The sequence below is a fragment of the Gossypium hirsutum genome, chromosome D01, assembly GCF_007990345.1.
Source record: "Gossypium hirsutum isolate 1008001.06 chromosome D01, Gossypium_hirsutum_v2.1, whole genome shotgun sequence".
NCBI lineage: Eukaryota > Viridiplantae > Streptophyta > Magnoliopsida > Malvales > Malvaceae > Gossypium > Gossypium hirsutum.
The window spans coordinates 121,498-134,631 of NC_053437.1; the positions used below are offsets into that span (position 1 = coordinate 121,498).

General features: G+C 34.7%; 1 protein-coding gene across 2 annotated transcripts; it reads right to left on the minus strand.

The window, feature by feature from the left end:
• Positions 1-1,054: 1,054 nt before the first annotated feature.
• Positions 1,055-10,343, minus strand: LOC107928922 (E3 ubiquitin-protein ligase UPL3). 2 transcript variants are annotated; one of them, XM_016860220.2, is made up of 18 exons: positions 9,208-10,343; positions 8,539-8,649; positions 8,315-8,431; positions 8,059-8,229; positions 7,815-7,976; positions 7,284-7,532; positions 7,037-7,158; positions 5,523-6,951; positions 5,195-5,290; positions 3,536-5,098; positions 3,201-3,425; positions 3,010-3,114; positions 2,788-2,868; positions 2,631-2,699; positions 2,402-2,530; positions 1,827-1,916; positions 1,522-1,737; positions 1,055-1,266 (listed from the first exon to the last, which is right to left on the minus strand). In XM_016860220.2, exons 1-17 carry the CDS (start codon positions 10,090-10,092, stop codon positions 1,672-1,674), a joined length of 5,670 nt encoding a protein of 1,889 aa, XP_016715709.2. In that variant the 5' UTR covers positions 10,093-10,343; the 3' UTR covers positions 1,055-1,266; positions 1,522-1,671. The 2 variants fall into 2 exon arrangements, with proteins under 2 accessions (XP_016715709.2, XP_040942528.1); XM_041086594.1 differs by lacking the exons at positions 1,055-1,266; positions 1,522-1,737; positions 1,827-1,916; ... (2 more) ...; positions 2,788-2,868; positions 3,010-3,114 and having other exon boundaries at positions 3,236-3,425; positions 3,664-5,098; positions 9,208-10,322.
• Positions 10,344-13,134: the final 2,791 nt, after the last annotated feature.

Below are 13,134 nucleotides of genomic sequence, written 5' to 3' on the forward strand. Positions count from 1 at the left end.
GTAGATGGGAAATAGCATATAATATAAAGCTGCGAGTCAAGCATATTTTAATTATGCTTCAATCTATCATTAGAAATAAAATGAGAAATGAAAGAGAAAGCGCTGGTTGTTTTTAATTGTTTGACCTAGAAATAGCACAAAGACCCAGCTGCCCTACCCTGAAATTATTACCTTTCTACACATGGATTTTAATTTCAGAGTGTTTGGTGAGCTAATTTGCAGTTTTGAGCCCTTTGAATAATGGTTTGAAGACACGAAGATCAAGCAACCACGTACAATAAATTACTCTATTAGTAAATTTATATTTCAATCATTTAATTTTAAAAATTTATTAAGTAATCACTAAATTATTTGTTGTTGTATGACCTTCTCTATTCACACTACCTTCATCAATCGAACGTCGCAAATCTACTAACTAAAATCCAAACAACTTTCGAAGAATAACCTTCTCCAATTTTCGACACTAATCATTATACCAATTTATATCTAACATATTTTCTACTTGTTAATTAGGACTGAAAAACTATATTGATTGTCAAATTATCGCTTATAACTTGCTAACTAGTTTTGGAAAAAAAACTTATCTCAATGTCCTAATAATAACTTCTAAAGAATCCAATGATTCAAATGAAAATTAAAATTTTTTAAATAATTTAATAATTATTTTATAATTTTTTAAATTTGAATAATTAATAAAGAATGTAGTTTACTCAAAAGTGCAAGCAACCGCATCTGATTTATTTAAATGGTTGTTTTTCAATATTTTAACGCTTTGTTTATGCATTACCATCGATAAAAACGAAATATACGACTTAATATAAAAATACCAAAATAAAAATTTTATTTTGAAAGAGCTTAAATTAATAATTAATGTTTAAAAGTAGCAGAAAAGAAAAACAAAATTTCTATTTATTCAAAAAACTAAAAGACTTCAATTAAATTATTAATATTAAAAAAAAATTGTCTAAACCGAGACCCCTACCTACCCCTAGATTCAACCCTACATTAAAAATTAAAACTACCTAACGGAGCATATCAACGAACAAGATTCATATAAATGGAATGTACACCCTTTTATTTTTTTTCTTCTAACGGAACAAAAACAAAATTGTATCGAATTTCCTCATTTATTCATTTTCCTTCCACCATTTATGCAATATATATATTCAAATATAATTTCTATTTATATACAAAACTCTTGGAACTGCATGCAACAACGCGTCACAAAAATCCTCGGATGTGCTTGTGTTGCAGTCCCCATTTCACCTGAGATCACAATTTAAACAAAAATGCTCACAAATGGGAAAAATTAAAAAAGGTTGAGATCAATCATTTACACACAGCATTTAGGGCTCTGAGTTGGAGTATAAACGAGACACGTGTACTTGCATCAGCTCGAAATAAACACAAATTCAGCCAAGGTTATTATCGAGTTGAGTCCGTAACTCGGCATGATAACATCCCTAGCAACTATGAGCATGAAGTATGAACAGATGATCTACCATTAAAGTTGCAACGAACCTTGCCAATGCGAAAAAATATGGAAGAGCAGCGATGAGTAGCCATAGCTTGAGCAAAAAATAACGAGCCGCTTTGAAACATCAAACAATCGCAGGTGAAAAAATTGACCAGATTGTGTCGAGAGTATACACAGGTCTCTGTCTTACGAATTCATGATAAATCAAAAGACCCTTGCCCTTCACTGATTGCATATAGTAATTTTTTATACAAAATTTCCTGTTCAGATAGCATCCGTTGAAATGAAGATAGTAAGAGTAGTATAAGGATAATCATGAAAGATCAATCTAGTTACTAACTGATCATACCTTGGTAGAATATGGAGGAAGCTTCAAGTAATTAGCACAAGTCATGACACTGGGCAAGTCGTCATCAACTGATTCCGAGGGCGAAGAATGCTGTGAATTCATAACAACAAGCGTAAAGAACCATGAACATAAAAAGAAAGAAAAAAGAGATCTAGACAGGCTGAATGAAATATTTACAGTTAAGCTAGAAATTATAACAAGTAGACCGACACCTTCCAATTCCTAAGAACCAGACACCATAAAAAGGCTAACAGGACTATGGTTAAAGATGCCTTGGCCTGAATCATAACATTGCCCATATGTGTTTAAAAACATTGGAGCTAGTGCATGTAAGAAGCACAATCGTTCTATGCACTTAACAAATTGGCATGAATAAATCAATATGTAAATCCCACTTCGACCTGACTTCCAAAAATTATCTTAAAATCGGCATGAAGAAATCAATACTTAAATCCGACTTTGACACAACTTTCAAAATTATCTTAAAATTTGTAGACCACAAGACGGCATGTCAACATCAAAACAACAATGTAAATGGAAAGAAACTTGAAAACTTTTTCAATCTAACTTGTCACCTTTCTAACAATGGTCAGTTTAGGATTCAGCACTGCCAGACCACCAGGTGGAAGTCTGGGGGCACCAGTAACAAATTGGCAGAAGGCCCGTTGCTGATCTGGTGCAAATTCTCCCATAATTTCGAGTAACTGCAAAATCACAAAACCAAACATTATTAAGGATCAAATAAAGATTTAAACCAGTAACTATACGTCAAAATAATTAAATGACTGCTAAGAAGAAATATACATTAATGATCACTGGGCTCTTTGCGGTATATCCGTGATCAAATTTTATGTGATCAGCAAGTGTCTCAGCCTACATAAGTAGAAGTTAAAATTGTTAAATCATACCAGACAACCAGTTCTAAGCACTATATTATCAGACAGTTCGAGTATCACATTACCTCCCACAACTCTCTGCGACCGCACAGCAAATAGTCCAACTCTTGCGGAGTAAATATTTGTAATGAAGCAATATCAAAAACCTGCTTATTAACTAATATATTAGCCTGGCAATGAAATCCCTAACACAGCCCCATAAATGCAAATAATTAAGAAGGAAATCCACAATGAAAATCAATGAGTGGTTAATCAAGAAAACTCCGGAATTAGGAAAGCAATCGGACCTGATTAAATCCAGCTCTAAATGCCTCCATTTGCCGCATAATTCCAGTCTTGACAGTTGCATCAACCACCAAAGATATGTATTCCTCCAAGTTGTTGATATCCACCTGATGTATTTAACCCAAACTTAGAATAATCTATTAACAGGCAAAAAAAAAACGGTGGGAGAATAGAATGAGAATTTGAAATATACAGTTTCATCCCCTGGCTTCAATATGTAGTCCGGATGGCCAGGAAGTGTAAAGTCCAGACAAAGGAATTCTATTGGGGCTCCACGGAAGCGTAAATCAGCAATTGCATCACCACTGTCATCACCCATCAATTCTAAATATTTCTTTTGACAAACAATAAGATGTAATTCTAGCAAAATTTTCCCAAACTCGGAGTCAAATGACGGGATATCATGCAAATCAAGCTCCTGCAATGGATTATAAAATGACAGTTTTAGCCACAAAAGTAGAAAGATCATTGTGGCAATACTTAAATTTTATAGGTATTAAAATATGCGATCTAATGCAATCAGCTTACTTCACCAAGCACAAGTTTATAAAATGATGTTGATAGAGGCAGGTCTAAAAGCCGTCCATCTTGAAGAGCTTTTGCCATCACACGCCCCACCAGCCGGAAATACTCAATTAATTTAGAAAATTCACTACCTTCAGAAGCATCAGCATTTAGCTGCCAAGGTCGAGGGAACAACCCTAAAGGAGCTTGAATCATAACTCCATCAATGGTAGTGGAACCAGCAGTTTTTCCTTCTTTCTTTTCATCACCATCAATTTCCATTAATGACTTATTCCATGTAGAATTTGACCTCCACATTCCAAGTTCAAACTTTTGCAACTCATGACTTAAAAGTGTATAGAACTCCAAAGTAGGACCCGATCCAGTTCCAACTTCTCCAAAGTATTCAACTTCAAGAACAGCTTTTTGAACAGAATACATCTTCATTACTTTTGCAGCAGAATCCAAAATGCGGTCCCGGGAGATGCGAACTTTTTGCCGCTGTAATCTACCAACCCTCACCTCTCTCTCATTAGTTGACCCATGGCCATCGGCACTCTGCTGTTGCTGAAGACGATATAATGCACGAGACAACCCAAAGGCAGTTGAATAAAAGTACTGCCTTCGTGTCTCAAAAGGAAATAAAAAGGGGCATGACTTTGTCAACTGGTAACACCAGGACGGAAGGTTTCCACTGCAGAGAACAAGGGCATCCTGCATTTGCCTAGCCAGTTTTGGAGTGAGCTTACCATTAATAAATTCCTCAGAAGGAACTCTAGAACCAGTGAGAATCAACTCATCTAGATTTGAAATTTTCCCCTCAGCAAAATTGTCGGAAAATATCTGAAACCTTAATCGATGCGCAAGCTGATTCAAACCCTCTAACACACGCAACAGTGCCAATATATTATAAGTAGGGTTAGATCTTTCTAGATCACAAGGAAGTTCCCCTTGCAAGATGCTGTCCAAAAGTGACATTCTATGAGTTTGGGGAACAGAGTTGGAGCTGGAAGAACCAGATTTAGTAGAATTGGATTCTGTAGTAGAACCTGATCCCCCAACAGATGATCGGTCAGCTTGGCTGTCTGCCCTCTGATATGTTATTGTGTAGATGTCACTCCACAGTCTGCTTCCCTCACTAGAAATATCACTAACAGCACATCTTTCATCATCCTCATCCTCATCCAACACAAGCTGTCCCTGGATGGCCTGATAGATTGTAAAATGCCTTTTGAGCTGCTTACCACCAGCGGTAAATATCAATTTTGGAGGCTCATTAGAACTACCAAATGGATGCTGCCCTTCTAGACCTCTACCTCCCCTAATACGTCTACCATTTACACTTCCTAGCCCAGCCATGGCAGCAGCTGCTGCAAACGACATAGCACCCTTTGAGCCATAAGCACTCCTAAAATCAGCAGAGTCTGAGCACTTAACAGCAGCTGCTCTGCTGCTAGATCCTGAAGCTGTATTTATTTGGCTATCACTAATGGCCGAGGCAGGTTTGCCATCTTCAGCTGAATCACCCAATTTCACATCATGAACTTTGTCTGGCATGCAAACAGGAAAAGAATCATCTCTGAGCACCTGGGACAATAATTCCATCAAGCAAAAGTAAGATTAAATGAAGTTTACAATAAACATTAAGGGGCTTTGCATTTATACAAGCACAAGATCACTTACATCTTCATGCCTATCTTCTTCATCATCAGAAATATCATCATCTTCAACCCCCCAAACATCATTAACCTCCACAGGAAATGTGTCCGATTCTTCATCCTACCAAAAGAGGGGGACAAAATTATAATCAACAAACAGGAAATGGGGGAGGGGGGAAGCTACAATTCCATGCAAACAACAGAAAGGGAAGCACAATTTAATTATACAGAGTCTAATGTTGAACATTAACAAATGATCGTTTAAACTAACTTCAGCATGTGAGCATGTGAGCTTACACAATACAAATAAGCCCAGCCATGTTATGGTTCATAATAAGAATCATAAAGAATACCTCAGAAGTAGAGACACCAGTTACAGGTTTCATTGGATCATCTTTACCCAGAGCAGCTCTTCTACAAGCAGCATTTCTTGTCTGAGGTCCTCTCAACCTCTCTTGTGCCATCTCCAAAACTACCTTACCTTTTCCCTTTGACGATCTTGTGCTGTTTTCCTGTGATGATGGTTCCTTTGTGGCTGCATCTCCTATACTAACAGATGATCTGGACCTTGAAAAATGACGACGAGTGTCCGAAGCAGGAGTTGTGGTAGATGGAGAAGAAGTAGCAGCCCCACTAGATGTGTTCCCAGATTCAGCATTTCCTACAGAAATGGAGAGCTTCTGAGCAGTATCACTTCGTTGAACTCGTTGCCAAAGAAAATCTTCTACAGTTGCTAGACTTGCTAATGGGTCAATCAACACAATACTTGATGAATAATCACGAAGAGATTTCTCTCCATGGGCTCGACAAAGACGCAACTTAAAAGGCTGAGATAATGCACTAAATCCGAAAGAGAGGCGTGCACTCCCACCAGATGACCTGGAGGCATGGCTAAAAACTACAGGGAAATGCTCTACTGATGATAAAGCATTTTGAAGCTTCTGAACCAGGACAACCATAGGAGCAATACTTCTGTCATCCACACTAGAAGGAAGTGCAACACTGATAAATAATTTAAATCTTTTAAGGGCTTGGTGGCGAAGCTTGGGCAGGTTTCCATCTGAAATTATCCCCTTGGAGAAGTATCCGCAAGAAAAATAGTTTAACAAGGCTGCAACAACAGCACTACCAATAAACTCAAAAGTGGATACACCATCCCCCTTGCTCAGTTCTGCTAGAATCTCAGAGATCACCCCAATCAAATATTCTTCCTTGGCAGCAGAAATATCAGCCAATGGAGACCCAGAATCTTTAGATTTTCCTTTTGCCTTAGTCTTTTGATCATCAACACCAGCATTCAATTTCATGCAAAGATTTTTTAAGTGTAGAAGCTCTTCAGTCATACCAAATTCAACAGCACCAGGCTCAGAGGGGAAATACTTATCTTTGAATGCTTTAGCACATCCACTTACAACGGTACGAAGATTTGTTGTAGGGGTTTCGACTGAACTAGGAGGAGAACCAATATTTAAAGATGCTGGATTCTTAGACTCCTCCACTGAAGTTCCTTCAGGATTTGAGTTATAACTGCGTCGTCTGTAACGCCTGGAACGCGATGACATTCCAGATACAGAGTCATTATCCTTCTCAACATAAGATGCTAGAGAAGGAGTGTTATTTTGATTACCAATTAATACAAGCTGGTCCACAGCATGAACCACACCCTCTCTGACAAACATTTTGGAGAATGTTGCAGGAAGCTTTTCCAATAGGATCTCTGCAACCTTAAGGGAAGGAACCAAGACATGTGGATCTTTCGATGCTAAAATACCAGCCAAAAAGCTACAAGACCAAAAAACATAGTAAGTTTCTATAACCAAACATTACATTAAGATTTAAACTGGTATGTTTCATTTAAGGTGGATACCTTGATAAATTTGTCACACTCAATAGATTCTGAATCATCTCTGCACTGCTGAAATACATAAGTTTTCCAATAACTGAGAGACATTTGTGGCGAATAGAGGTATTGACACTGGAACCATAAATCTGCTTGACAAAAGGATATGAGACTATCAGTTATAACAAACCAAAAGAAAATCATGGTAGAGGCAGGAGACATTAATACTAGAAAACAAGAGAAAACTAAAGAACAATCATCAGTAAAAGCTTACCTGTATAAGAACAGGAAGTAGGTCCATGCCAAATTGCTGGAGAACGTCGGGTTGTTCATGCAACAATTTCTCTCGGGCTGAAACCTCAGAAGCATTTCCATCAGTGATGTCTTCCTTCTCAGAGCTACTAGTAGGAGACTCCTTCACAATAGATCCTTTGAAAAATATATTAGAGCTGGCAGGGAGGGAGATGGCTCCTTGAGGCAATGGAGGAAGAAGCTCATTTGCCAGATTGACAATCTCAAAAATCTACATAATAAGATGAGAATTACAGACCACCAAACAAAAAGTCGTGATATGCATAAGCCATTATCTTGCCTATTATAAAACAAAGTGAAAGTAACAAGCAGATAGGCTCAAATAAGTGACTTTTAACCACAATAAAAAAGCAAGACATGCAAGGTTCGCGTAAACTGATTCTAAAACTGGGTATAACGGCCTGAGTTATTAATATAACATTTTTCACATTACACATAAAAACAACAAGGAACTGAAAATTACCATCTCTTCAGGTTGAATAAATAGTATTACCTGCTCAGCTGGTCTGCTTAACGTCGGTGGAACAGCTGAGTTAGCAGAGATGTCAGAACCTACCAGTATATCTTTCAGGATACCACTGATCCCAAGCATAAGTAAAGTTTTTGCTCCAACAGGAGACCCACTTGCACATGTTGAAAGCAGCCGGATTAAGCCCTGATTCAAAAGCCCAAATGTCATGATATTGCACGCAAAAGCATTGGCTTATAGTTAAAATATAGGAACAGCATCTACTCACCGTATATGTTGGTGTGCTCAAAGATCCCTGACCACTGCCAGAATTACTTGTGGAAATGAGAGATGCAGCTTGAGTAACCAACCCATGGCTGCACAACTCATCTAATTTATCCGGGGAAGATGCAAAGGCTTCAGAAATACGGGTCAGACAAACAGAAGCGTGCTCCAACACCTACAAGCATGACAAAACGTACAAGATGAAGAAGCAATATAATTTTACAATGAACTAATTGTCATTAATACAACACTCAAGTTACCTTTGAATCATGATACTGCAAAAGATTTGTTAATGGTGGTACAGCATCCATTACATAGTCAGCTGCATCTGAAGGGAGATTCCTGCACATATTTGCAGCAGTAGATAGAGCCACACGCTGGAACACAGGATTAAATAGAAACAAGGTCATTAAGAATATACAGAAAGAAAACTTTCTTCACTCTGTATATCATTAAGCTAAAAGGTTTTAAATAAGTTAATTACCTGAACTCCAGTGGCGAAGAAATCCAGGTATGAAAGCACTGCCATGAGAGCACCAGCTCGCAAACAGGGAGTTGGGTGTTCTTGAGATATCTTCTTCAAGGCTAGCAGAGACTGTTCCCAGCATTTCAACCAAAATATAAGAACCCAAACATACCATTTTGAACTTTCTAATTCAGGTTTAGCCATGAACAATGTAGTATATACCCTTTGGCATGAGCAAGTAACTCAAAAGTGAATTTTTAACAGTTAGTTAGAGCAAGCAAATTTACTTAACACAAGTTGCCAGCAAAATGCTTAATCAACGATCACGAATTTATCTCGATTCACGCCAACTTGACCCAATGTTTAATACATTTAGAAAGAAGCACTCTACTTTGCAAGGAAATGCAAGATACCATTGAATCAAACCATAAAACACAGACTGGAGTGTTAGTGTCGGAAATGGGTATGTGTCAAAAGCATGTTCAAACTATTTTCCACCTATTTTTAGGATCCTTGTCCCCGGAGAATCATATCTCCACACCCATATGTGTCGGGCATGTGTGTCGTCCAGTCATAGAGGTAGTTCTTTTGGAGCAAACATAGGAAGCAACTAATGTTGAATCAAATATTCAATTACTATCATTTTCTAAAATCAATGATTTCCAACATAACCAAAAATAAACCAACCTGTTCAGCCAAGTCTATATACTCTATTGTAAGCAACTTAGCGCAAAAAGATGAAACTGCACCATAATGCACCACAGCAGCACAGGAAGAAGGCATCACATCACATAAATGAGTAAGCGCCCTTGCCGCAAGAATCATAATATCAGGGTTACTCTCATGATTAAGCATTCCAACGAGAACGGGAACGAACAAATCCACAGAAAACGTGCTCAATGACTCCTCAGTCCCAATTGAAAGAATCTCACAGAGCTCTATCAACGCCTCAACTTGCCTCCCTTCCTCCCCATCAGCACTCAATCCAGACAGAATCCTCTTCAACCTCCCATTTTGATGAGATGACGACGATGAGCCCATTGGCGATGAGGGAAGAAAATCATCAATTCCGGCACCCAACTTCCTCAACAAGCCTTGTAATGCGCTGCTCGCTGACGTCAGATTCTGTTGCAAACTCCCCACGTCGCCTCTGTTGTCATTATGATCATCCTCATCGCCTCCAGAGGTCTCCATATTTAACCCTGAGCTTCCCTCAAGATGATTCGAATTACTCTCGTTATTATCTCCACTATCCCTATCAGTCTCTCTATCCGAAATCCTTAAATCCTCCTCCTTTTCCTTACCTTTATCGGAGACGAGATTCAGACTTTCACTTACGGTTCGGTTGTCTTCGCCGGAACCTCCGCGGGAACCAGATGAAGATTCCGCTGTAACGGAGTCCATTAAGAAACCGGAAGCCCGTGAAACGCGAGTCCCGGTGGTGGTAGCAACGGCAGAGGAGGAAGACAAACGAACGCGCTTGTTAGAGCGAACTGTAGGATCAAAGGAAGAAGAAGAAGAAGAAGGGGCAGCTGTGAATGCCTCCGCCCGCTTCCGGGTCCGAAATTCCATACAAAGGGGACCACCACCCCTGGTAATCGGACCGTCACCGAGACAGAATCTGACAGGGTCCTGATCCGAAGTCCGAACCCTAGGAAATTATCGTCGTGGAGAAATAGAACAATGTAATTAACAATCAAGAAACCAAAGATTATTATTAACAAAGTTGAAATTCGACGATTAATTGAGGGAATTGGAAGAAGTAGAGGCCAAAACGAAACCGGTCGTTGGTTCAGAAAATAAGTAAGTTTATTTTTGACAGTAGCCTTTTTATAGGAATATATATAAGTTTTTAATTACTATTTTTTTTTAATGAGTCGGTATTTCGATTTTTCCTTTTAAATCCAAACCGGGTTCGCCCGGTTAAATTCTTTTCATTTAAAATATATTTTTTAAATTTAATAAGTGTTGAAAAGTTTCGGAAATTAATATTTTTTCTAACAATTTTATTTATTTAAACTTGTTTGATAATCACAATAAAATTATCAATAATTAGATAAAAACTTACCTAGAATAAATGTAATTATTATTTTATTTTATTTAAAATTATATTATGTTTTATTAAACAATTTAATTATACTCCTTATTTTATTTTAAGTAATATACCAAATAAATTTTATTACTTCATTTTTTTAATAGTTATATTTTCAATACCTAATTTATTAAACATGGTATTGATTAGATTTGAAATATGAGGTAAAATATTATGAAAGTTTTTATATTAGAAGTTAGATTAAATTTTATTTTTTTACTCAAAAATTGAATAAATTAATCCTCCTAGGTTAGCTTGAAGTACATATAAATTGTTCTGTGTCATTGTTTAATTATATTATTAACTATGTCATAACATATATTTAATTATTTTATAATTTAATATACAATAATAAATTTATTTATTTTTAAATAGAAGAGACAAAATATAATTAAAGTTTTTGTAGAAAAGTTTCCTCATACTTTTACTTGAACTTCTATAATTAGAAATACTTTTTAATTTTTATATTATTTAAATAAAAAAAACAACTACAACTAACTATAAAATAAATAAAATAATGGCAAAAAAAGGGCCGAGGACAATCAACAATGACTAATTGAGAAGGTCAATAACACGACACGTGGACGTGAAAAAGGAAACATGAAAGTCACAAAATAGATATAATAGCATTAATGGATGCACCCAGAAACTGAGTTTTCCTTTTCACTTGGGAATCCTATTTTCGGCGTAGAGTGGATTTATCAGTGAAAGACACGAATACCCATGTTAATTTTATATTTTAATTGAACAACATGGGTACTTTGGCAACTTGAATCCGCAGTCAGCGAATTGTGGGCACGTTTTCCTTGGCTGGCAAGCCGAATTATTATAAAGAAGATTCAATCCACGTGCCGTAACACCCTTTAAACAACCCAAACTTTACAAATTCCATGTACGGAACAGATTATACCGGCTTTTTTTATAAAATTAATCTCAAAAATTTAATTAATTACATAAATAATTTTTTTATTAAACACATAAATGACTTAAAATCTACAATAAAAATTGGTGTAACTAAAGAGTTTGACGCCACCAACATATCACATCAGCAACCAAGATAAAAAAATTAATTTTTTGGTGGAGCCAATTAAAATGGTACTACTTATATAAATATCAGAAAAATAGTATAATTTTTGAAAAAATAGGGACTTTAATAAAAATTTTCTATTATTTGGTGGAGCCAAATAAATTGGTGCCACCAGTTTCCAATGATTTTTTTTAATTTTTCTAAAATTTTAAATATATTAAAAATGTTAAGTATAATTAATTTTAAAAGTTTAATATATTTAAATTTTTAATATACTTAATACATATTTTTAATATTTAAAGACAAAAAAAATTTTCTTAATATATTTAAAATTTTAAAAAAATTAAAAATTTTAAAAATTTTAAAATTTTAAATATATTAAAAATGTTAAGTATAACTAATTTTAAAATTTTAATATATTCAAAATATATTTTAAAAATTTAATATATTTAATATATTTTTAATAGATAAAGAGAGAAGATTTTTTAATATATTTAAAATTTTAAAAAACTTAAAAAAATTAAATATATTAAAATTTTAAATATGTTAAAGAAAATGTTGAGTATAACCGATTTAAAATTTTTAATATACTTAATATATTTAAATATATTAAAATTTTGAACATATTAAAATTTTTTTAAGTATAATCAATTTTAAAATTTTAATTTATTTTTTAATAGGTAAAGATAAAAAAAATTAATATATTTAAAATTTTAAAAGGAAAAAGGGGTGGCAACTTTGGAAATTGGCGGGGCCAATTTATTTGGTTCCACAAAAAAGGAAAAATTTATTTTAAAGTCTCTATATTTTTTCAAAAATTGTAATATTTTTCTAATATTTATATAGGTGGCATCATTTTATATGATTCCACTAAATTTTTTTTTTTATCTTGGTTGCTGATGTGGCATGTTAGTGGCGTCAAACTCTTTAGTTACACCAATTTTTATTGTAGATTTTAAGTCATTTATGTGTTTAATAAAAAAATTATTTATGTAATTAATTAAATTTTTGAGATTAATTTTATAAAAAAAGCCGGTATAATCTGTTCCGTACATGGAATTTGTAAAGTTTGTCAAAGTACCAAATAAATTTTTTTTAGTGTAAATTTTAGGTTATTTACGTGTTTAATAAAAATAATAGGTCATTTATGTAATTAATTAAATTTTTGGGTTAATTTAATTAAAAAGCCGATTATACTTTAATTTATTAAAAAATTCTAAATGGCGGCTTGAATATCCGTTATCTAATTATGATATTGATTCTAAATGGCATTTAGTAATTGAGAATGATATTTTTTTGTTAGATATATGTTAGGGATAAATATAAAATTATTTTTAGGACTAAAATTGAATTATAAAATTTTGAGATGTTAAAATATAAATTTTATTATGCATTAATTTATAACTATATTATCCTTAAAGGGATTAAATAATTTTTTTGGGAGGAAACATTATTTTACCTTGTATTAATTTATAATCTGATCGTTTTTAAGGGT